The 26423-nt window shown below is 34.8% G+C and overlaps 1 protein-coding gene across 3 annotated transcripts in view; it reads right to left on the bottom strand.

Annotated features, from left to right (window-relative positions):
- Positions 1-9474: 9474 nt before the first annotated feature.
- LOC148954013 (protein DENND6A) overlaps positions 9475-26423 on the bottom strand; it is a 127637-nt gene continuing 110688 nt past the window's right edge. For 2 of the 3 annotated variants that reach the window (XM_089086882.1, XM_089086881.1), the window contains exon 11: positions 9475-10715. In XM_089086882.1, coding sequence (XP_088943008.1) covers positions 10512-10715 — 204 coding nt within the window. In that variant the 3' untranslated portion in view covers positions 9475-10511. The remainder of the gene's footprint in view (positions 10716-26423) is intronic. The other variant, XM_089086880.1, reaches the window with a different exon arrangement.

Below are 26423 nucleotides of genomic sequence, written 5' to 3'. Positions count from 1 at the left end.
GGCGCAACAGTTATTGGGTGGTAAGAAAAACACTGCCCCCCCCCCGTCTTTTCCCTTCTTTAATACAGGAGTAATTACCCCCGTGCAGAATAGGTCTGGAACAACCCCAGCTTTAAAAATCATTTGGTACAGGAGACAAAGGTGCTCGACAAGGTTCTGAATTCCCGCTTGCAGATGCAATCCGCACAGGTTATCTGCCCCCTCGACAACTTCTTCTTCAGTTTCGAGAGTGCCTCACTGACTGACGACTTAGAAACAACAAAACCAACTTCCCGTTCACATTCCGCAAGACTCGCATCAAGCTCAATAGAAAATTCATTTTCTAAATCAGTATTAGGCGATGAAAACTCGTGCGTAAAATATTTAACCCACTCACTCTCACTGGGCAGAACATCAACTGATTCTTTACGTTTCTTCTTTTTTAGGAATTTCCACATGCGATTGGGGTCTTGCTTTATATATTTACTATCACATTCAATAATCATAGCACGATGTATAGCCAGGGTTTTTGCGAATCTTTGCTTAGTATATAATCGGATGGAGTTCACTATACCATGCCTTGATCGGTCATTATCTATCCACATTCTTAACTAGAATTTCATGTCCGCACACGCATTTACAAGATCCGAATTATCGGACCAGTGGGGTATTTCCAAGTCAATCTGAACACGACAAATTGGTACTGCAACCTTATCCACCAACTCCAAGGTATGAACTATTCTCTTACAGTATATATTGATCTTTACTTGTTTGTTAGTAGCTACAACTGAAGAAGATTTGTAATGCAGTTCGTAAAGGAAGTAAATTATTGCAAAAATACTGTCACATACATTATGGTACAAAAGAGTGTTAATTGGAGCCCACATAGCATTCTTGTCTTATTTTCTTCCACTGGGTAGATCAGGGTTGTAATTCAAAGATATACTAGGTGGGAAAACATAACTAACTGATAAGTGGTCAGATGCGCTGATAGACGTATCCACATGTTACTGGTAAAGGGGAACTGGTTCATGAGAACACATTATAAAATCAAGAGATGAAGTTGCCCCAGAGTTATGCACATACATGAAATCGAGATCATTTTCTATTATGTTTAGACTAGCGCATGTAGTCGAGAGTACTTGGGATCTAGGGCTTTCCGGATTCAACATATCACAATTCATATCTCCGGCAACAATGAACGACAAATCTTGATAGCGACAATTTGCAATAGCGTTTGCTAATTTCCGACAAGCGAACTAATTTCCGGCAACGAACTTGGAATATGATCTAGATGATTTGTAGTCCGTAGGCATATAAACTGAGAAGATTATTGTCCATTCAACTTTGATCGCAATAAAATTATCGGAAACTTGGAAAACTGTCGCACGTAAAGACTTTGAAGCAAGGATTGCGATGCCACCTGACGGCCGGCTACTACCACTTGATTTCGCACCAACAGCAAAAAGATCGATTGAATCACCGATATTTAAAAGTTCAGTCCCTTTATTAATCAGGAAAGTTTCTTGGGAGACATAAAATATTATAATTGCGAATTAGGTTTTCGAGGATAGGCAGCTTGTTGATTACAGTTCTATTAATGTTCCAAGTAATCAGTCTAAATTCGCGAATCATTTTTTGACTCCAAATAAGTTTTTCACATCTGGACAGCTGAAAATCCAACAAGAGTGCTTGTCCGAACCACAGAGTGCACATTTAATCGGTTTGCTGCAAGGGTTGTCCTTAGTGCTACTGTGGTTATCCCCACATCTAGAATACTTGGCTTCGTTCTTGCAGAATTTGGCCGCGTGACCAAATGCTTGACAATTGAAACATCTCATTGGAAGAAACAGATATTCAGAGATTGGGATGTTTTCGTAATGAATCACTGGGGGTGATTTAATGGCATTTTCAAGGTCCAATTTGGAAGAAAACTGAAGTTTGAACGACCTAGAATTACCCAACTGCAAAGCTCTCAAACAGTTCGGAATAATCTCGCAGAGTTCTTCATCGCTCATATCTGTAGAAACGTGACGTGCTATTCCGTAGAAATATGGTTGTTTCACTTTTGCCTCAACAGATCTATCGTTAGCACATAACGCCTGTGCAACTGCATCGGCAGACTTCTTATCGGCTAATACCACACGCCACCCGCTTTTCAACGCTCGCATTTCAACAATACTAGAGGAATTGTCACCACATACCTTATCCAAGTATTCCTTTCTCATTTCTGGGTTCCTCAAGTCTTGAGGGGGGTTCTTTAGAACAACTGTGTAGGTCGGTTGGGGTGTGGGGGACGGCCCCTGAAACGAAGATCCAGATCCGGTGAGCCGCCACTGATCAGGGGGACGATCACCTTGATAAAACTCTCTAGCTTGGAACACATTTCGTTTACTTTCCTAGTAATAACAGCGCTTACTTCCCCAGGAGCAATGGGTACTTCATCTGGCTCATAAATGACGTATTTTGGGAGGTCAATTTTCTTTTCGTCGCAATATTTGAGCAATTTCAGAATGTTAGAGATATTGTCAGTCATAATAACTTTCATGGTCATACGAGTACTAATAGCAGAATCCCACCATATTAATTCTTTCGCCACTTGAATTTCTTCTTTCTTGAAAAATTCTGCCGCTGTTTTCGCAATCTCATGAGACTGATTACCAGATTTCAAAGCACGAGAAACAAAATTCAGTAGCGGGTTAGGCACAAGCTTATCACCAGCCATCGTTGGTGGTTATGTTCGTGCATGCGCTCATGCGAGCTATAATATCGGGTCTTTTATCTTTTACGCCAAGGGAAAACGAGGGAAGCGTAGAGCCCCGCTACCTATTCCCCGCAATTTAAGGGTCAAAGGACCCGGCAGGTACCTCTACGGCCGTTGCAACAGGTACCCTCCCCTCTTCTGCTCGTTTTCCTCCCAAAAATAGAATATGCGTGAATATCGCCAAAAATGTGCAAAGACGGTTGGGACGAAATGATCTATGGCAATGGAAATTAGAACCTGGCAACTGTGCGCTATTGAAAATACTAAATTGGAAGAAACAGAGTCACTTTGAATATAGCCTGTTAATTGTGTTTATAAACAAAAAACAGCTGGATCTACTGGAAGACGACGAAAGTCATGGTAGTGCAGCCAAAGTCTGATACCAGCAATTCTAATTGCTTGGACGCCGGAAACCAAATCAAAGTGCTTGTCCACTTCACTTATCTTGGTTCTATTATATCATCGGATGGCTATATGGACCATGAAGTTGCTGCCCACGCGGCCAAGGCCTCTGCCGTCTTCGGTAGACTGAATCATATTTGGAAGAAGCCAATGATCAAAAGAGCCACCAAAATAAGGATCCTTGGACGGTCAGTCTATTCGATCCCACTATATGGAGCTGAAACTTGGCCTGCAGCTGTCTAGCGCCGTCTCAGCACTCTTCAATCTAAGTGGCTTCGCACAATCGAGGGAATCCGATGGACAGTCTTTGTCAGCAAAGACCGCCTACGAACTATAACTTCCCAGTCACCTTTGTCACACCTGGTTGCCGAGCGGACACTTCGTGGGTTCGGACATCTTTTACGATTGTCTGCCGACGCTCCGGCTCGGATTCTTTACGACTTTGACCCAACCAGTAGTGGGTGGAGGCGTCCAAGAGGAAGACCCAAGTTCCAGTGGTGATAGTCGTGGGAATTTCCTGGACCAAGCTGGAATTTTTCTGTCTGTTGCAGAAGCCCTTGCTCCAGACCACCCCACGTGGGGAAGGCTGACGACACTCTCAACGCTATCCCGGCATAAGAATTAAGTAAGTAAGTTTTCTACGCCCTAGTTCCGTCTATTCAATCTTAAAAAGTATTTTTCTCCCCTTAGGGTTTCAGCAAAAGGTGGCCGATTCTAAAGAAGAATCATGTGATTTATATTTCGTAATACTGCAAATGCGGGTGTTTTGCAGGTTATAAGTATTTTCCTTATCCTTTTTCGTTATCCACGATCAAGAAAATCCTAGAAAAGACTCCTTGCTCAATAAAATAGGATATTTCGTTGTTTTTCGGACTTAACCCCTTTCACTTCAAACTCTAAGGGAGAGTAATATCGCTGTGATACTGGTGACAGACCCTTTTTACCTTCATTTTCGTCTTCTACCACCTCAAAAACCCCATAGAAGACATCTCTTTCAATGTAGTATCACGGAACGAACTTTTAGATTTTTTCCCCCCCTCATCCATACTTTAAGGGAAAATTTGACCCATTTCGTTTCGGGGTAGCGATGCAGATTTCGGATATGTTGATAACCTCATATTTCTCTACGAATGGTATTAAAATCATTGTTGCAATTTGTTCAATATAAGTGTTTTCTCATAGCTGAAGATGCATTGAATATTTAACCGAACCCCATGCCGGGAAAGTAAATACCCATTTCAAGTAAACCAGAAACAGTTTGTTTTTCAAAGGGAAACATGTTGTTATCGAACAATTTGTGATCTTTTAAAATGTATTATTATTATTGTTGTTTAGACCAGGGAACTTCGTATCGAAGGAGTTGTTGTAGGAACTTCGAAAAGGGCTCATTTGATTGAAAATAAAAAGGGCTGATGTCCTTTTTAATAGTCGGAAGTGATTGGAGGGCAACTAATCCCCCTCCCACGCCCACCCTCCCATTTGCCTTTTGGTTTAAAAACTAATTGTCGCCTTAAGATTAAATCAAAATGCACTGTGTTAATGCTAATTACCAATAAGGCATCTCAGCAGTATCCCAAGAGCGACTGAGGGTATTATGTTCAAACCTTTGGGGCTACTTCTGCTCTTAAAATTTAACCAAGTCAAAATAGCGCAAGTGTATCCAAGCTATCAAAGAAAGTAAGCAGATTTTTTGCGAATGGTATCAAGTTTTCCATTTCAGGTCAACTAGAGGAGGTATGAAACGAAATTAAACACTACTATTTGCGTCCACATTTTTAAAAGGATGTGTGTTGTTAAAAATTGCTAAAAAATTTTCTCCAGCATACAAATAGCAGACCAAACTATAAAGTCTTAAAAAAACAAAAAGATTTATAGTATTATTTTCTTTTTTCCTGAAAAGACTATGTCAATATAAAACGAACAGAAATTAATTAAAAAAACTTTTTCACAAAATAAGTTTTTCAAAGAAAAGTAAAGAACTCGATTAAACAAAAATGAGCAAAAACAAAATCAAATAATCTACGAAGCCTGAAACTACCGCGAATCAGCATCGATAAATCAATGAAACCCAAAACGAACAGAAATTACAATAAATAACCGAGTCAAACTCAAAACGAGCAGAAATTAACATAAGTTGTGCTCAAAACCCCTATGCCTTCCGAAGGCCAGAACATAATTTGCACTTTACTGAAAAAAATACAAGTGAATGTGCATTGTCAGTTTAATATACATATACTGATATTTAGCAATCAGGATGTTAATATTATTTGATTTATTGAAGTTATAAAAGTACAAACATTTATATTTTTTTTAGTAAAGTACAAATTATTTTATTGCCATTTTAATTGTTTAAATTTTGGGCAATTGAGAGATTATCAGAACGGTGTTTAAATAAGCTAGCACGTAATAATTTTTGTGAAGTTTTATCAGCAAATTCTGCGTATCGTATTGTGTACTGTTTTGTGAGGGTCAGATAAAAATTGCCCCCCCTCTAACATAAGATTTGAAGTTACTTCCACCCCACTTTCCAACAAAACTGTATTTGAAATTTTCAATTCAATCCTTCCGCCGTTAGAAATAATAGCTTGAACTTACAAAACGACGTAAGGTTTAACTTTAGTTTTTATTCCATCTGCATATGGGTAATATCGGCATCTGCATATGGGTAATATCGGTAAGGGGAAATCTTGTAGCATTTGGAGACAGGAGAAAATATTTGGGGAAGGTTAGGTCGAAGGCTGGTCCCTATTTTTGTCCGATGTGTGGGGACAGAAATGATGATTTAATTCATTTTTTATGTTTATGTAAGGAGTTAAGAGGTTTGAGAGAGGAAATTTTTCCGGGGTGCTTCGAAAGGGAGGAATGGGTGGGTAATATATTAAGAGATAGAAATTTTGGGGGGATAAAGAACTTGGGAAGGTTTATTGGACTGGCATGGAGCATAGAGATCATTTTCTTTAGATTTATTTCTACTTTTTTTTGTTTTGTTTAAAATACCGGTGTTTTATTTATTATTTTTGAAGTGTAATGTGTATTAACCACGGCCCAGTAGGGCCTTTAGTGTTAATAAATCATATCATATAATATTCCATCTGCATACGTCAAAAAGTTTAATTTCCAGTTTTTTCCTACAACTGCAAGTTCTACCCCAAAAAGAATGTTCCCAATATTTTACTTTTTATCGAAGGAATAAAGCCTAAGAGCTGGTTCGTACCTCGAGCCCCTGAAGCAAGGATCAAGATTTGAAGTCGGATGCTCTAGCATCTGAGTTAGCGCAGATAGTTGCCAATGGTTTAAAGAAAAGTGTAAGAAAAGGAAGACTACCTTAATTTAGAATAAAATATTAATATATTCAGTTTATCCATCCCCCCCTTCTCCTCACACAACTTCTCAGCTGTCATTATAATAAGAAAAATATGCGTTGATTAAAATGGCTGTAGATGTGCATGTATAAATTGATGCAAAAGCCTTAACAATTTTGATGCCTACAACATCTTTAGTCGAAAGACAGTTATGAAACCCCTTTGTTTATTTCTAACCCCTTTGACTTCCGAAGTACAAAGAAGATGAAAAAAAAAGTATATTTTGACTCTCAAAAACAAAATTAAAGACAGCGAAATAATCTCAGGATATGATACAGTCGACGTGACTACAGTGATATACGAGTTAGATTTTAGCTAACAAAGAATAATGATGAACATAAATTTCGTCGGGCATAAAATAATATTCAGTATCTAAGAGGAACGTCTTTAAAATACAGGAATAACACGCGGTAGATCATTTATGTTTCCAATACCAAACAGTCTCTATGAAATAGATCGAAAAACTATTTTTATTTAAAAAGTTCTTTTACATTTTTCTTTTTCGGCATCACCGCCATTTTAACAACGGAAAAAAATTTGAGTTGTCATTGTTGAAAGTGCAAAGTGCAAAAGGCCATGGCAATACACAGTAATGGCCATTTGATACTTTTAATAAACACAAAGTACATAAATAAAAACACGAAAACTCCGTAGATTAGCCAGTAAACTTACTATGGACAAGTTTATTTAGTCCCACTAAATATACCAAGAAAGAAAAAAAGAGACTTTAAACACCACAATTAATAATAATTTATCAAATAAAAATTAATAAACACGTCATTATCGACTATAAAAGTTATTTAATGGCCAAATGGAACTAACCTTCCATACTAAATCCGAATATTTTTTACTTAATCAGAATACTGCATTATTAGTAATTACTTCACAAGTTGCAAAAGTGTGACAATCCTTCTTTAGGTTCAACGTTCAATTTCAACGATTTTCGACTAAATACTCATCTATCAATCAATAACAATTGTTTTTTTCAATTGAAAATTGGTTTCCATAATGTGAACTGTGCACATTAGTGAAAATATCGACGCCATTGTGGCATGACATGCGCTGCTAACTTTCATTTCAAATGGTCGATGAAATCTAAATCTTCAAACTCATTCCTCCTACTATATATATATATATATATATATATATATATATATATATATATATATATATATATAAAACAGCTAAGCTCTTAACAGAGAAAGTAGCGAGGTCAAAATATGAGAAACGAGGAATCCTGAGACAAAGTAACAAACAAAAAATCTCCTTTACAAAAAAAAAAAAAAAAAAAAAAAAAAAAAAAAAAAAAAAAAAACTCCAAAAGCCTTAGGAAGACGTGACATAAGTCCCGCTGAAGTTAAAGCTGGAAAAAACATTTAAGAGCCTACATTCATTAGCTAACGTGACCTTAAAAACCACATTTAATATCGTCAATTTAAACAATTTGTTCTCTATATAAGGACCTTAAAGGTCACTTAACTTGAGCATGCCTGAACTTACTGTTATTTTTGTGTTTCCTGAAATTTACTGAAACGAAAAACCGACTTCAATTGCTGAAAGGAGCTATCCTATTTCCTCCTTCACTATTTTACATATCTAAAGAATAAATGCTTATCTAGTAATAGTTTAGCATTTTTTCACGAAATATTAAATCTTTCTTTTTATAAGAAACTTGATTATGAAACACATTTTTTTACGTTTAATTATAATACAGTAGGTTCTTTCAAATATTTTCGGTAGTTTGGCGCTTAAATGAATTTAATCATTTTTGTTCTATAGTATTTAAGCGTTACACCAAGTAATTCCACGCACAATCTCAAACAAAATCTGCTTACTTTTTTAGTATAGTCGATACTTAATAGTAAACTTGAAGAATTATTTTATTTGCAGACTCGATTATACAGAGCCACGACTACATAAAATGTTTGATTGATGATACGTGAATACGTAATGCGTAAAATAGATAAAAGTGTAAGCTACGTTTAAATTTTACTCAATGAATATTTATCCCATTTTTTTATTATTAAATTTTGTTGACTTGTGATGGCAATCTTTTCTTAAGTCTAAATGAGAATTCCTTATCTCTGATAAGGAATTTTCAAAAAAATTTTATCAGCAAAATCTGCAACTGCTTCCTTTTGTATTCAAACGGCTTGGGTATTTTCGAAGGCCACAATGCCTTTCTATGACGAACAAACAAAACTTTAACGGGATATATAATAGACAGTGAAATGAGTTTTAAAAATCTCTGATATTTTATAACTATTACTAACTATGGTAAAATTCTACTTTAGCTACTTTTGGCTATCTTGGGAAGGGGTTAGGTTAGGAAAATGAGACTTTCAGGGATGAGTCTACAGGCTAAAGTATGTCCGGGGAAGGTATTTTGAAGTACCTAGGCTACTTCCACTCCTTCTCCCTCTGGAGGGTCCTGAAATTTGCCTACATGACAAGTCTATACCTATTGAAATTTTGACAAAACAACATTTTACCTTAATTTTCTGTTATCATTTTTTTTGTCTCTGGCTTTAGTTCTGAAAATGCAATTTCAGTTATTTGAGCAGAATTTTAAGACATGTAAATAGTTTATTTCCAAAATTCAGGAAATGTATTTGCATATCTTTAAAACCTTATAAATTGGGATTGAGCAAATTTGTGAAGCTGAAAACCATTTTGTTGTACTTTATTTAAGCAGAAGATCTGTCTTTCAAGGTTTCACTTATATATCTCATATACTTTTAGAGGTCATCAAAGATCAGGATCCTCTAGAGGGAGAAGGAGTAGAGGTGGGTACTTCAGAATACCTTCCTAGGACATGCTTTAGCTTGTACTACCATCCATGAAAGTTTCATTTTCTTAACCTAACCTCTTTCCAAGATAGTCAAAAGTAGCTAAAGTAGAATTTTACCCTAACTATAACTATAACTAACTATTATTAACTATATTAGCCATTATAACTAACTATATATATAACTAACTATAACTAACTATAACTATAACTAAAAGGAAATAATTTTTTTTATTTCTTTTAATTTAAAATATGTTTTATTTTAAATATTTGTTTTTATATAAAGGAAACTCATACTTGAAATTCAAAACTGACACCCTCTCAATGTCTCCCAAGGGAGTGTGTGCACTCCCAACAATTGTTACAGTTAGTCAAAGACCAGTTTGCACCAAAAATAAAGTTTTGCTGCTCCAATAGGTGGATTTATGTGATACTGACTTGTAGCAATTTGTACCCTATATATATCGAGACGAAATACAGAAACCATCCATAAAAATAATTAATAGTAACGAAGAAAAAGAAAACGAGAAAAAAGAAGAACCAAAAGACTTTTAATTCAAATTTATTTTACTGTTTGGAGAATATATAGTAATACGATTGAACAAATAGAAAGAAATATAATATCTGGGTTTTAGCTGAAGAAAAATTAAACCACTAAAAGGCGTTATGATCTGATTCACAGCCAGTTATATTTTGGCAAACACAAATAAAAATTACATTCCAGGGAAAAAATGAAACAAAAGGGGAAAATCCAATTGGATTTTGGCCAGTTAAAAAATCTTTGTGATTTAAATTCCCAGACAATTTTACGTAAATGTTTCGATTGCTCTTTTTAGCAAGTCATGAAGTTCAAACAAGTAAGAAACAAAAAAACAAGAAATGAAAAAAACTATCATGATTTTGAGACATAAAAAGTTATTAATAAATGATGCAATAATTACGACACAGCATGATTTTTACTAAATCTGAAAAAATACTTCCTCAAAAACTAACACATACAATAAGTTTTAAAACACTAAAATATAGTTCCGTGAATATTAGATCATTATGAATTAAAACAAACCACCCAATCGACTTCAATTGCTAAAATCTAGAGCAATAAACTTTTCGGGTCATCGCCTCAAAAGACCTTCTTTCTTTATCCTTTTCCTAATAATACCGTAAGGACAAACTTCTACAACAAATATCACAATCTTTGTCAAATTACAGTAAAACTTTAACTAGTTGATAAAACTAGTTTCAGATCTTCAGGGAGGGACGTCACTAAGGAGTCTAGCTGGTGTCTTAATTTCGCCCGCACTTCATCACACAAAGGAATGGGATTAACTGGGCAATCACACCGTTGCAACTTTTCTTTGATCTTCAGTACCATATCTACGAGTTCAACTTCTTTCTTCCCATGTGACCAGTGAAGAAGATCCTGAAATTGATTTGAGAGATAGTGTATGGTTCTTGGCTTCGTTTGCCATTAAAAAAAAGTCGGTAAGATAAACTCTAGTTATTGTTCCCCATAGATATCCCGCCGTTTTTGTAGCAAGAACAGTAGTCACAGATGGTACAAAGTTAAAACTCAGAAGAACAATGATTTTTATGTGAAGGATGACCAAAACGCAAACCTTAGGTTGAACGGAATTATTCGTTGGCGATGATTTAGAACACATAAATTATGCAAGTATTTTTTTCTAAAAAATGGCTCGGCATTGTTTGTTTTTCTTTTTTTTTTGAAAATTAGCATCCTGTAATTTTCTGGCCTAAAAAACGATCTATGTAGGTCGCCAGTTTGAAAAAATTCCTTAAGAGCCTTAATTTTGGAAAAAAAAATCCCGTGAGTGACGTCATATTTATGAGCATACTTCAAGAGAATAAATTAAATCACCCCCCCCCCCAGGAGTGATCGTATCGTTTTTAGCATCTATGACGAAAGCGACATTACAAAAGTAACATAGCAAAATATACAACACCAAGTGTGATGAGTTTATCTACAAAAGGCGTTTTAAGCAGTTTAGTAGTGTCTAGAGGACAAATGAATAGCCTAGACCATCAAACGTGACAGAATTAATCTGAGGAGCTAAGGTAAAGAGTATTAAAAATGTCTAAAATAATGATAAATGAAAAGGAAGAACGAAAAGATATGCGGTTAGAATACTTGCGACAACGACAATCGTAACGAGTGAAAATTGAAAGTGACGAATAAAGATATATCCGTGTAGAAGATAAGCGACAGCGACAATGAAAACGAGTCAAAAACAAAAGTGAAAAACAAAAAAATTTGCAGTTACAAGACACACGACAACGAGGAGCAGAACAAATTAATAATGGAAGTGAACAGAAAAGAAATATACGGTTGAAAGATGTGCCACAGCAAGAAAACATAAATATGTGGTTAGAAGATAAGTGGTAGCGAGAATTACAAGCACCAGCGAGAATCAGAGCGTGTCAAAAATAATTTGGATAGTTTGCATCCTGTGATTTCTTGGCCTGCAGAAACGATCGGGATAGCTTACGTGTTTGACAAAAATTGTAAGGGGCTTTAATTTGGATTAAAGTTCATGTGAGCGACGTCATATCTATGAGCATAATCGCTTTTGTATCTATGACACAATCAACATTACAAAAATAAAATAGCTAAGTATTAAATATCAAGTGTAATGAGTCTTTTTACGAAACGCGTTTTAAGTAGTTTTGTAATACCAAAAGGATAAATGAGTAACCTAGACCATCCAGCATGACAAAACCAATCCGAGCAGCCAAGGTTAAGGGTATTGAAAAAGAAGAACAAAGAAATATACAGTGAGAATACTTGCGGCAACGACAATTACAACGAGTAAAAAACAAAAGTGAAGAAGAAAGAAATACCCGGTTAGAAAATAAACGGCAGCAAGAATTAAAACAAGTCAAAAATAAAAGTGAAGAACAAATAAATACGCAGTTACAAGACATGCGACAACTAGACGAGCAGAACAAATTAAAAATAAAAGAGAAAAACAAAGAAATATTCGGTTAGAAGATACGCAGCAGCGAGAATTACAAGCGACAGCCAGAATCAGAACGTGTCAAAAATGAAAGTGACAAGTCATTGGGACCCTTCAACGCTATATGTATTCCCTGTGGAGCCCTCTCTTTCCCCGAGGAAAGACTAGCAAACAAAGGTGATTCATTTGGAGGTTGCTATCTACAACGAAAATCAATATATACAAGCCTGCCGCGTGCCGAGTGCCGAGGCCCGTTAGTTTTTTTTTTCTTAAAACTGGCATATTGACATTTCTGGCCACAAAAACGATCTAAATAGGTCGCATCTTTAAAGAATAATTTGTATTTTCCCCAGGGTGGTTATAACGAACCTATGCTGAAGTTATGAAATCAAGAGCAGGCTCACAGTGTCTCCACCAGGAAGACAAGGGAGAATGATAATCAATATACAGAAGCCTACCGCATAGCCGTGCTGGGACCCGGCTTATCCGGGTTGCAGCGGTAGCTAGTAACCTAGTAAGAGACGATCACGTCCAATGTTAAGAAATATAATAACCAATAACTCCTAAAATAGAGTAAGATCAAAACAAAAAGTGCACCACTAGAACCGCCTTGTCCAAAACCCCTATATAGGAAACTTTCTGTCCCTTGGCTTGAACAGCAAGGGAAACATATTGGCTTGAAAATCAAGAAAAGTGGCAGCTACTACAGCATTCTGCCTAAACGGCGTTTTTTTTTCCACTGATAGCTTTACACTGGGACATGGCAGAGAGCTGTTCAATGGCTTATATTACAGGAAATTAATGGGGTTAAAAACCTGTTGTAATTAAAACAAATTATTTTTAAAATAGAATAATTTTTTTACGAAAAACTGCATATTTCATGTTAAAAATTGATCAATGACGTCATAATCGTAGGTTGTAGCCAGGTCGTCTCTTACTATTCCGATTAAGAAAAGGCCATAGACTTTTTCCTGTTTGTAATTTCACATCAAACAAAAAATATCTATATTAGAGAACAACCAGCTTAAGTTCATCGCATTTTTTGTCTTTTTGTCTGTTTTGTATATAAAGTGAATATAATCACATTGAAAAGTTACTTTGTACAATATCTTGGTTACAGCGGTAGCTAGAAACCTAGTAAGAGACGATCACGTCCAATGTTAAGAAGTATACTAACCCATAACTCCTAAAGATTGTCAGATCAAAACAAGAAGTACACCAATTGAACCGCCTAGTCCGAAACCCCTTCCTTAGGAAACTTTCTGTTCCTTGGCTTGAACAGCAAGGGAAATATATTGGCTTGAAAATCAAGATAAGTGGCAGCTACTACAGCATTCTGCCTAAACGGCATCTTTTTTTTTCTTTTTTCTTTTCCACAGATAGCTTGGCACTGGAACATCGTAGAGAGTTGTTCAACGGCTCATTTTAAAGGAAATTAATAGGGTTAAAAACCTTTTGTAATAAAAACAAATTATTTTTAAAATAGAATCAATTTTTTACGAAAAACTGCATATTTCAATGATCAATGACGCCATAATCGTAGGATGTAGCCAGGTCGTCTCTTGCTATTCCAATTAAAAAAAGCCATAGGCTTTTTCCTGTTTGTAATTTCACGTCAAACAATTTTAATAAGGAACGATTGCCATGTATATCGGTCCTGCCCTACCAACGGAGGCCTGTCTCATTCGCAAACAAAAAAAAAGGACAAATTGAAAATTTACACAACAATAAATCATTTTAATGTATATTAGGCTCAGTATGTATAAGCTTTTTCACAGTAGTCACAGCCTGGATTATTTATTAGAAAATTAGCACAACAATTTCATGACATGACATTGACACGGAATGATGAAAGCTATCCAGAAAATGTTAAGAAATCTGCGAAGCCGCATGAAACAAGCAAGTGGGATAAAGTTAAAAAGTAACATCAATGATTCATCATCTTGTATATAATAAGGATAAGTTTTTGTCCACATCAAACAGTAAGAACCATTCGTCTCAGTAGTAACGAAAACTCTAAAAAACGGAATTTTGATACCAACAGATAAATCAAAAGAATCGAATTTTTATGATGATTTTAAATATGTAAGTTTCATCAAGATTCTTAGTCATCAAAAATTACAAGCCTGAGAAAATTTGCCTTATTTTTGAAAATACAGTAAAGAACGGATCCTGCCCCATATTAACTGAAAGATTTAAATACAATATGAAGGCTAAGTCCTTTCGTGGTTGTAGCTATAGCTGTAACACAGTTAAAGACGAACACGGCCCATAGTAACCAAAAAATAGCCCAAAAGACATAAAAATGGTGTCCGAAAGATCGATGGAATTTTATAATAAAGAACAAACTCTAGCCTATAATAAGTTAAATATTTATTTAACAGGGGTCATAAAAACCCAAATATGAGGAGAATATCTTTCTGGAACTGTTGTGGATTGAGGAGCGATCAAGGTGAAATTGATTTTTTTTTTTTTTTTTTATTTGAATCGGGTACGGATATTCTTGGAGTTTGCGAAACATTTTAAATGAAAGTTCGGTAAATAAAATTAATATTAGCGATTTCCAATTTTTTCATGTAAGCAGAAATCGAAAAAAGCAAGGTGGTTTAGCAATACTAGTTAAAAATTATATTCCGGCACGGATGAAAGAAGAATTTCTATATCTGAATAGTGAAATGATTTTTGAAAGCTGTATTGTTGAATGTTTTTTACCAAATAATAAAAAAAAATTAATTGCTGTCATTTATCGCCCTCCCTCATCTAGCATGGCAGACTTTATTGATAAATTTGAAAATATGTTAACTGTGATATCAAATCTTCAAATGCCATTTTTCATCCTTGGGGACTTCAATATTGACGTGATAGGAAGTCTCCCATCAAACCAGCAAGGAACTGACCAACATGTCCTTCAAATTTTAGTGTGTAACCTTTCTCATGGTATGAACCCGGTATGTTTTATTCCGACACGAATAACATATTCTTCTTTTCCTGTGGTTGATAACATTTTTGCACCTCATCCATGTGAGGCTACATTCGTGGTTATGGAAGATACATCTGATCACAGTATTTTAATGTCTGGTTTCATAGTGCAAAAAATAGTCAATAAAGAAAATCCTTTGAAGAGGAAAAATTTCTCATAAGTAAATATGAATGAACGGAAGTCTCATCTTAGCAATTTAGATTGGAGTTAAGTTACTAATGAGAATGACCCAAATAAATCCTTAGACATACTTTATCGAATTTGAATGAAAAACTGGACCTTCACTGCCCATTTAAAACTACATATCGGAAAAGAACCTCGCTCGAAAAACCTTGGATAAGTGTATCACTTTTAAAATCCATCAAGGAAAAAAATCGACTGTATAAGATAAAAATGAAATACCCCTCAGCCCACAATTTAGAACGATTCAAAAAATATAAAAATTTGCTGTTTGAAATTGTTAGAACAAGTGAGCAAATTTATTATGAAAATTCATTTGAAAAATCTGATTCACCTCGGACTACATGGAATTTAAACAAGGAAAAAATTGGAAATAATACTAAGACACCACACCCTGAAGCGATCATAAATGAAAATGGAGTTGAATTGAAGGAGAAAGATATCGTTGCAGATTATTTTTGTAATTATTTCTCTCATATTAATACTACTGTTGAAATTAAGTCCCCGGAATTTATGTTTTATTGATATAAACAATATTTCTCACCATCTGAAAATTCTAGTATGATGCTGGCCCTGTTGCTCAGAAACTAATTAAGAATTTAAAAAGTGGTAATTCCTTAGGTCTAGATGGGCTCTCCACAAATATTCTGAAAGAACTTGCTTTTTCAATCCATGTTCCGTTGCTTCATATTTTAAATGCATCTATATCATCAGGGATCTTCCCAGAAGTTTGGAAATCTGCACGGGTTATTCCAATTCATGAGAAATGTGATAAGACAGATATAGGCAACTATCAACCAATAGCTATATTTCCTCCAATATCTAAGGTTCTAGAAAAAATTATTCAAAAAAGAATTGTTTCGTATTTTGATAAAAGGAATTTATTTACTAAAAATCAGTTTGGATTCAGGTCGGGTCATTCTACTGAACAAGCTGTTGCTGCGGCAATGTTAGAGATTGATGATTCATTAAATGATGATAATCATGTGTCTACTCTTTTCTATGATATAAAAAAGGCATTTGATACGCTAAACGACGAAATTTTGCTGAAAAAAATTAATAACACAGGTATTAGAGGTAAAGGCCTAGATCTAATAAAATCTTACCTGCATGGTCGAAAAATTAAGGTAGAAATAAATGGGCACCTGTCAAGCCATATTGCTATTGATGATATTGGAGTCCCCCAGGGATCAATGTTTGGGCCATTACTATTTTGATTTATATAAATGACCTTCCGAGGGGTTTACCCCAAGATAGTAGCTTAAAAGTAATTTTTGCAGATGATACAGCAGTAACAGTAAAAGCTAAAACCCCATCTTTATTGGTTGAGAAAATGGTGATAGCAATGAAATCTTTGAATAAATGGTTTGCATGTAACTACCTAGCTCCAAATTTTTTTTAAAACAGAAATCATGATTTTTGGGCGGTTGCAGCGGGCAGTAAGTAAAATTACCATAGAAAGCGTGATTGTACAACAAAGCAGGTTAAAAATAGTAAAATCATTTCCTTACTTTGGGATCATTCTAGATGAGCTCTTCTCCTTCTATAAACAATCTGGCTAATTGAGTATGAAACTTGCCCATAACTTAGGTTGTCTTCATAGATTGAAACATTTGTTTCCCTTTTCCATCCTAAATTTTATACCATTCTCTAATTGAATCATATCTAAATTATTGCCCTGTAATCTATCTCAACACATTTACGGTCCACCTGCAACCTCTTCAGATAATTCAAAATAAGGCAATTAGAATTCTAGGTACTTTTGTTCATCGCCCAATGAGCCTTCAAAATCTCTCGGAAACTCAAACTTTATGTCTTTCTCAATATACTTAATCTTAAACAACTGAAAGACCTGCATACAGCTATGTGGTATTATGATATTCAATCTTCAACAAATTATTTCCATAATTTGGGTATAATTAAGACTATCATTTCTATTACCCACCACGTCTGCCCCTAGAAGTATTGCATTCCTCCAGATAAATTGGAAAGAGAAAGATCCTGAAACAAATGCCAGAGTGGTCATATTGTAAATAAATGTAATTTAGTTGAAATGTTCCCAAGTTTCAAGAGCAGATCTTCTTTGAAAAAACATATTTTAAAAATGGTTCTTTGTCTGGATGTTGATATTGATGAATAATTGACATTAGTATGGTTTGTGTTGTGGTGTTCTCGCGCTGGGGTGGCCTCCTCCGTTATCTACTACCTTGTATGTTTTTTTTTTATATCATGTATTTGTTATTTCGGCTTTTTGTTATGTTTGTTTATGGCCGACACATCGAGCCCTGCTCTCCGTTAACCAGTTTAGAAATTTATTTGTCATGTGTTTTTGTCAATAAAAGATCTTGTCTTGTCTTGTCTTGAACATTAGTGAACTATATTAAAGAACTATTAAGTTCACTGTAAAGGTGGATTAAATAAAAAAAATCTTGTACTTTGTGTAAAAGCAATTATTCAAGCTAAAGCTATTGGAAAAGGCCTGGGACTTTTCTTTTTCCGAGTTGCAGTGGTAGCGTAAAAGCTTCAAAAGGGGTTCATTCAATTGGAAATTGAGGGCTTGTACCCTTTTTTAATAGTCGAGTGATTGGAGGTTAACTAATACCCCTCTCACGCCCACCATTTTCCCAAATACATCCAACAAAAATGTTTAGATAGCCATTTTGTTGAACGTAGTTAAAAGTTTTGGAAATTAGGTCTTAGAGGATGACGACCCCACACAGCCCTTTGGGCTAAAGTTGTACGTAATGCCCTGGGGGCATAAAATGTTTTTATAGAAGTAAAAATTCCAAAAAGAGCTCATTCGATTGGAAATTGAAAGAGCTATTTCCCTTTTTAATAGCCGAAAGTATTCGGAGAAGAATCCCCTCCCACGCCTATCATTTCCCCAAACATTCCCGATCAACATTTTGATATGGCCATTTTGTTTAACGTAGTTGAAAGGTCTGGAAATTATGTCTTTGAGGATGACAATCCTCCCCTCATAGCCCTCAGAACAAGGGTCATAAGTTCTGCTGTTGGGGAATATAAAGTTTTTATAGACAGTTTTGTCGTAGAAGCTTCAAAAATGGCTCACTAGATTGGAAATTGAGAAGCCTAGTGACTTTTTTATTAGTAGAAAGTGATCAAAGGGCAAATGCCCCCCACGCCCATTATTTCCTTAAACACTTCCAATCAAAATTTTGAAATAGCCATTTTGTTCAGCGTATCAGATCGGTCTGAAAATTATGTCTTTGAGGATAACACAACCCCCAGCTTTCAGTGTAAGGGTTGTAAAATATGCCCTGGGGACATATAAGGCTATTATAGTAAGCATAGTCATATAAACTTCGGAGGGGGCTGATTGGATTGGTAATCAGACACTATAGTGTTCTTTTTAAGAGTCAAAGTGATCGGAAGACAGCTAATCTTTATATAGACGATTATTTTAATACGTAAATCAAACGCTTCGTGGTAACAAACTGTGTAGTAAGGGTGACCCGTCTCAATAGTAATCGTTAGTATTCAGTTAGCAACCTAGTAAGAGACGATGCCCCACCCCTGAATAAAAACTATAATAACCTATAACTCCCAAAAATAGAGTCAGATTAAAACAAGAAGCACAGTATTAGATCCACAGTATTAGATCCACCCCTATCTAGGAAACTATTATTCGTTGGCTATATTTTTCGTTGGCTATATATATTTTTGTAATATATTTTTTTACCCCGGGTGGATTCGAACCATCTATCTTCCAGTTAATAGCAAATTGCGTTTACCAACTACACCACGGGGACAATTTTTAAAGTTAATAAATGAAGTATATGATATGTTTCAATGGGAAATAAAGTTTGGACTAGACCAAAATAAGAAGATTCATGAAAAATAAAGAAATCCTTTACTTTGTGTAAAAGCAATTATTCAAGCTAAAGCTATTGCAAAATTCCTGTGACTTTCCGTTTTCTGAGTTGCAGTGGTAGCTAGCAACAAAGTAAGAGACGATGCCCCACCCCTGAGTAAAAACTATAATAACCCATAACTCCTAAAAATATGTCAGATCAAAACAAGAAGCACAGAATACCTTGTCTGAATCCCTCATCTAGGAAACTATTATTCGTTGGCTATATTTTTCGTTGGCTAATATTTTTCGCTGTCTATATATTTTTGTAATATATTTTCGATCCCGGGTGGATTCGAAACACCTACGACACGGAAAATAAAGTTTGGACTAGACCAAAATAAGGAGATCCATGAAAAATAAAGAAATCCTTTACTTTGCGCGAAAGCAATTATTTAAGCTAAAGCTATTGCAAAAATCCTGTGACTATTCGTTTTCTGAGTTGCAGCGGTAGCTAGCAACCTAGTAAGAGACAATGCCCCACCCCTGAGTAAAAATTATAATAACCCATAACTCCTAAAAATAGAGTCAGATCAAAACAACAAGCACAGTATTAGATCCACCTTGTCTGAAGCCCCCATCTAGGAAACTATTATTCGTTGGCTATATATTCTTGTAATATATTTTTCGATAACGGGTGGATTCGAACCACCTATCTTCGAGGTAACAGCAAATTGCGTTTACCAATTACGCCACGGGGACAATTTTTGTAGTTAATAAATGAAGTATATGATATGTTTCAATGGGAAAAAAAGTTTGGACTAGACCAAAATAAGGAGATCCATGAAAAATACAGAAATCCTTTACTTTGTGCAAAAGCAATTATTCAAGCTAAAGCTATTGCAAAAATCCTGTGACTTTTCGTTTTCTGAGTTGCAGCGGTAGAGTTTTAGGAATTATGGGTTATTATAGTTTTTACTCAGGGGTGGGGCATCGTCTCTAACTAGGTTGCTAGCTACCACTGCAACTCAGAGAACGAAAAGTCACAGGATTTTTGCAATAGCTTTAACTTGAATAATTGCTTTTACACAAAGTAAAGGATTTCTTTATTTTTCATGGATCTCCTTATTTTGGTCTAGTCCAAACTAGAGGACAATTTTTAAAGTTAATAAATGAAGTATATGATATATTTCAATGGGAAATAAAGTTTAGACTAGACCAAAACAAGAAGATCCATGAAAAATAAATAAATCCTTTACTTTTTGTAAAAGCAATTATTCAAGCTAAAGCTATTGCAAAAATCCTGTGACTTTTCGTTTTCTGAGTTGCAGCAGTAGCTAGCAACCTAGTAAGAGACGATGCCCCACCCCTGAGTAAAAACTATAATAACCAATAACTCCTAAAAATAGAGTCAGATCAAAGCAAGAAGCAGAGTATTAGATCCACCTTGTCTGAAACCCCCATCTAAGAAACTTATCGTCTCTTGTCTTGAACAACAAGGAAAATATATAACAACACCCCTTCGACACCCACCATTTCCCCAAACACATCCAATCAAAGTTTTGAGATAGCCTTCTGGTTCAACGTAGTTGAAAGTTCTGGAAATTATGTATTTGAGGATGACAAACCCCCCAGAGCCCCCCGGGCAAAGTTTAAAGTTATGCCCTGGGGGCATATATGGTTTGTATAGATAGCGTTGTATTAGATACTTCAAAAGGGGTTCCTTAAATTGGAAATTGAGAGGGCTAGTGCCCTTTTTAATAGACGAAAGTAATTGGAGGGTAACTAACCTCCCTTTCACGCCCACGATTTCCCCAAACACATCCAATCAAAATTTTGAGAGAGCCATTTTGTTGAACGTAGTTGAAAGTTCTGGAAATTAGGTCTTTGAGGAAAACAAACCCCCACAGCCCTCAGGACTAGGGTTGTAAATTATGCCCTGGGGGCGTATAATGTGGGCATATAAAGCGTTGTCGTAAAAATTTTAAAAAAGGGCTCATTCGATTAGAAACTGAAAGGGTTATTGCCCTTCTTTTAAGAAATTCTTTTAAATGTTTTCACTTTTCTAACTTTAAGAAATAAAAAATCAATTAAGATTTTAAGGAATAAATATCAGCATATGAAACTGACAATGCAGATTTTTTTCCAGTAAATTCGTTTGAATTTTTTTCAGTAAAGTACAAATTATACTCTGGCATTTAGAAAGATAGGGGTTTAGAACCCTACTCATATTAATTTCTGCCCGTTTTTAGTTTAACATCTTATTTATTTTAATTTCTGTTTCTTTTGGGTTTCATTTATTTATTGATACTGATTTGTGGTAATTGTATTCTTGGTAGATTATTTGATTCTATTTTTGTTCATTTTGGTTTAATGGAGTTTTATACTTTTTTTAAAAACCTATTTTGCTGAAAAAGTTTTTTTTTAAATTAATTACATTAAAAGACGATCACCAGAATAACAAAGATTGCATACCTTGAAATTATTTAGCTACTTGATTGTTTGAGGTTCGCCTCTTACTATTTCAAATAAAGAATCGGTCTGGTTAACTATAGTCAAACAGTGCGTGGTAACGAACTGTATAGAAAGAGCAACTCGTCTCAACAATAACCAAAACTTTGAAAAACGGAATTTTGATACCAATAGATTCATCAAAAGAATCGGATTTTAACGCTGATTGTAAATACATAAGTTTCAAGTTTAATGTTATCCATCAGAGAAAACAAGCCTGAGAAAATTTGCCTTATTTTCAAAAAAGGGGGAAACCCTAAGTGTCGTAGAATCTTAACGAAAATCACGCTTTCAGATTCAGCGTATCAGAGAACCTGGTTTCAAGCTCCTATCTGCAAAATTGTCAAATTTGGTATTTTTGCCAGAAGAAAGATCTTGGATACGTGTTTATTTGTTTGTTTTTTGTTCCCCAGGGGTGATCGTATCGACCCAGTGGTTCTATAATGTCGCGAGAAGGGTTCATTCGAACGGAAATTAAAAATTCTAGTGCGTCTTTTAATCAAAAAAAAAAAAAAAGAATCACTTTTTACGGAAAAGCTGCATTTTTGATGTGCTTTCATACTGCTGTCTTTTCAAAGATATTTGATTTCTGAACCAATCAAATTGTTCGTGATAACGAGCTGTATATTAAAAGCGACTCGTCTCAATAATAACCGAAACTTTAAAAACGGAATTTTGATACCAATAGATATACATCAAAAGAATTGGATTTTTATGTTGATTTTAAATATTTCAGTTGCGTTAAGTTTAGTCTGACCCATCAAAATTTACGAGCCTAAGAAAATCAAAAGAATCCAAAGAACCGATTGTCTACTAATAACCATATATTACATTAAGGAACGAACTGTAGTCCACAGTAACTGAAGTAATAAAATGAATCATTATGTAGATGATTATTTTAATTGTTTACAGTAAAAGACAATCCATGGAATAACAAACCATTGCATACATTGGACTTAGTTAGCTGCTTGATTATTTGAGGTTCGTCTCTTACTATTTCAAAGAAGAAAATCCGTAGGTTTTTTCTTCTTTGTAATCATATAGCATAGAACGAACACCAGTTGCAACTGACGTCATCATAAAGTTTTACTATAACTTAAACTAAGGAACGAACTGTAACTCATAGTAACTGAAGTATTATAAGAGCTCATTATATAGTGAAAGTAAAGAACGAATAGTAAAGTGTATAATCCGGGTTGCAGCGGTAGCTTGCAGCCTAGTAAGAGACGATCACGTCCGATGCTAAGAAATGTAATAACCTATAACTCCTAAAAATAGAGTCAGATCAAAACCAAAAGTACAGCATTAGAACGGCCTTTTCCGAAACCCCACTATAGGAAACTTAGTGCCTCTTGGCTTTAACAACAAGGGAAATATATTGGCTTGAAAACCAAAAAAAGTGGCAGCTTTTTGGAAAAACGAAGTGCACTATTAGAACCACCTTGTGCGAAACCCCTATATAGGATACTTATAGCCCCTTGGCTTGAACGACAAGAGACATATACGCTCTTGAAAATCAAAAAAGTGGCTGCAACCAGGATATTAAGCATATACGGCATCTTTTTTTCCTGAGATAGCGGGGCACTGGAATATCGTAGAGATCTGTTTAATGGCTCATTTTAAAGAAAATTGATGGGGTTAAAAACCTTTTGTACTTAAAAAAAGTTATTTTTAATATACATAAAAGATCGATACTGTAAATGGTAACTTTGAAAGTATCATCGGTGTCATGGTTTTATTGATATTTGAATTACAAACCAAAAGAAATCGACCTCGGGTGGCCTTGAACCACCAACCTTTCGATTACGGGTCGATCGTGCTAGCCACTTGCACCATGACGTTGTTAATTAAAGTTATAAAATTAACAATATCATCCGGGTTGCAGCGGTAGCTAGCAACCTAGTAAGAGACGATCACGTCCAATGTTAAGAAATGTGAAAACCCATAGTTCCTAAAAAAGGAGTCAGATCAAAACAAAAAGTACACCATTAGAACCGCTTTGTCCGAAACCCCTGCATAGTAAAATTTCTGTCCCTTGGCTTGAACAGCAAGGGAAATATATTGGCTTGAAAATCAAGAAAAGTGGCAGCTACTACAACATTCTGCCTAAACGGGATATTTTTTTTCTTTTTTTTTTCTTTTTTCTTTTCCACAGATAGCTTGGCACTGGAACATCGTAAAGGGTTGTTCAATAGCGCATTTTCAAGGAAATTAATTGGGTTAAAAATCTATAGTAACTAAAATAAATTATTTCTAAAAGAGAATAAATTTTTCCACCAAAAACTGCATTTTTGATGTCTTTTCACACTGCATACAATAAAGAACGATCTCTTGCCCATAGTAACTGATATTACAGCTTGGTATTGCAACATCGTAGAGAGTTGTTTAATGGCTCATTTTAAAGGAAATTAATGGGTTTAAAAATATTTTGTTATTATAAAACAAATTTTTTTTAAATAGAATCATTTTTCTTACAAAACTACAAAAGAAGACCATTACAATAATTATAATAAAGAACGACCTCTTGCCTATGCTAAATTATAGACCACTGAACTATAGTATAGGTTAGTAAGGTTTACATAAAGGACTGATTATAATAAAGAACGAACGCTTGCTCATAGTAACTGAAATATTAATTAAAAGTAGTATATCCGGGTTGCAGCAGTAGCTAGCAACCTAGTAAGAGACGATCACGTCCAATGTTAAGAAATATAAAAACCCATAGTTCTTAAAAAAAGAGTCAGATCAAATCCGGGTTGCAGCGGTAGCTAGCAACCTAGTAAGAGATACATAAAGGATCGATCTGACAATTAGTAAATAACAAACAACAGCATGTAATCCGGGTTGCAGCGGTAGCTAGCAACCTAGTAAGAGACGATCACGTCCAATGTTAAGAAATATAAAAACCCATAGTTCCTAAAAAAAGAGTCAGATCAAAACAAAAAGTACACCATTAGAACCGCCTTGTCCGAAACCCCTGCATAGTAAAATTTCTGTCCCTTGGCTTGAACAGCAAGGGATTGAATATAAAGATCAAACTCTTCCCTATACTAACTTGCATACGCAACTTCACTATAGTTAAGATTACAGTATTTATATTTTTACATTAAAAGACGATCACTGAAATAACAAACCATTCCATACATTGGACTTAGTTAGCTACTTGATTGTTTGAGTTTCGTCTCTTACTATTTAAAAGAAGAAAAAGCCTTAGGCTTTTTCCTGTTTGTATTTATAGTTAAAAAACGAACTCAAGTCCAAAGAAACTGAACACTGTGGTTCAATCATATTATCTTCATTTATAATAAAGAACGACCTCTTGCCTATACTAAATTTTATACGCCACTTAATTATAGTATAGGTTAGTACAGTTATTATATTTAAGGTCAATATATTGAAATTTTCCACTAAAAGACGGTCATTGGAATAAAAACCCAATACATACATTTGATTTAGTTAGCTGCTTGATTGTTTGAGGCTAGTCTCTTACTATTTCAAAGAAGAAAAAGCCGTAGGCTTTTTCCTGTTTGTAATCAATTAGAAAGAGTTCTACCTTTAATCCGGGTTGCAGCGGTAGCTGGCAACCTAGTAAGAGACGATCACCTCCAATGTTAAGAAATATAAAAACCCAAAACTCCTAAGAAAAGAGTCCGATCAAAACAAAAAGTACACCATTAGAATCGCCTTGTCCGAAATTTCTATAAGGGAAACTTACCGCCCTTTGGCTTGAATACCAAAGAAAATATATTGGCTTGAAAATCAAGAAAATTGACTTTTACCACGTTATTCTCCTCAAAGGGGATATTTTTTTCTTTCTTCTTCTTTTCCACAGATAGCTTGGCACTGGAACATCGTAGAGAGTTGTTCAATGGCTCATTTTAAAGGAAATTAATGGCGTCAAAAACTTTTTGTACTTAATTTCATTAAGGAACTAACTCTAGCCCCTAATAACTGAATTAATGAAAGGATTCCTTATATATATTGTTATTTTAATTATATTCCTGAATAAATCATAAGGTAAAGAACGAACTCTAGGCCATAATAACTAATTTAATTTTGAAAAGAAGGAATTTCGGCAGAAACCTAAATAGCTGTAGAAGTAAGCTACAAGTTATAAACAAGCTCTACTGAGATTTGAATTTAGATCGCAGGATTCAAAGTCCTATGTGCTAACCATTACACCAAGAAACGTTCATATAAAAAAGAATTTTAACAGTATGTGATAAAGCAGAGAAAGGACTCTAACCATCAGTGTTGCAATAACTTCATTTGCCAACAAAAGTTATTATGTAAACTACAAAAATATTTATGATGTCTAACCAATAGTACTAATTTTTTAATTCAAACCAGAACAATACCTGACAATTTTAGAATTAGTTTGGTTTTTTGTCTCCTGGATCCAAAATTCTCTTTTTTGGCTTAATCGCTAAAGTTATTATGTATACTGCAAAAATATATATGATGTCTAACCAAGAATACTAATATCTTAATTTAAACTGCAAAAATACATGAAAATTTAAAAATTAGTTTTGTTTTTTTTCTCCTGGAACCAAAAGTTTTTCATCTCAGTTCAAAGTTATGCATAAAGGATCGAAATAGTTCATTATAAATAAGAAGTATGTAATTTTAATCGGATTGCAGCAAAAGATGATCATTGGAATAAATTTACAA

This window comes from Artemia sp. Qi Xiang Cuo, chromosome 3 (genome assembly GCF_049724085.1).
Source record: "Artemia sp. Qi Xiang Cuo chromosome 3, ASM4972408v1, whole genome shotgun sequence".
In the NCBI taxonomy this organism is placed as follows: Eukaryota; Metazoa; Arthropoda; class Branchiopoda; order Anostraca; family Artemiidae; genus Artemia; species Artemia sp. Qi Xiang Cuo.
The sequence above is the reverse complement of the archived record's forward strand: the minus strand, read 5'-3'. Positions and strand labels throughout refer to the sequence as shown.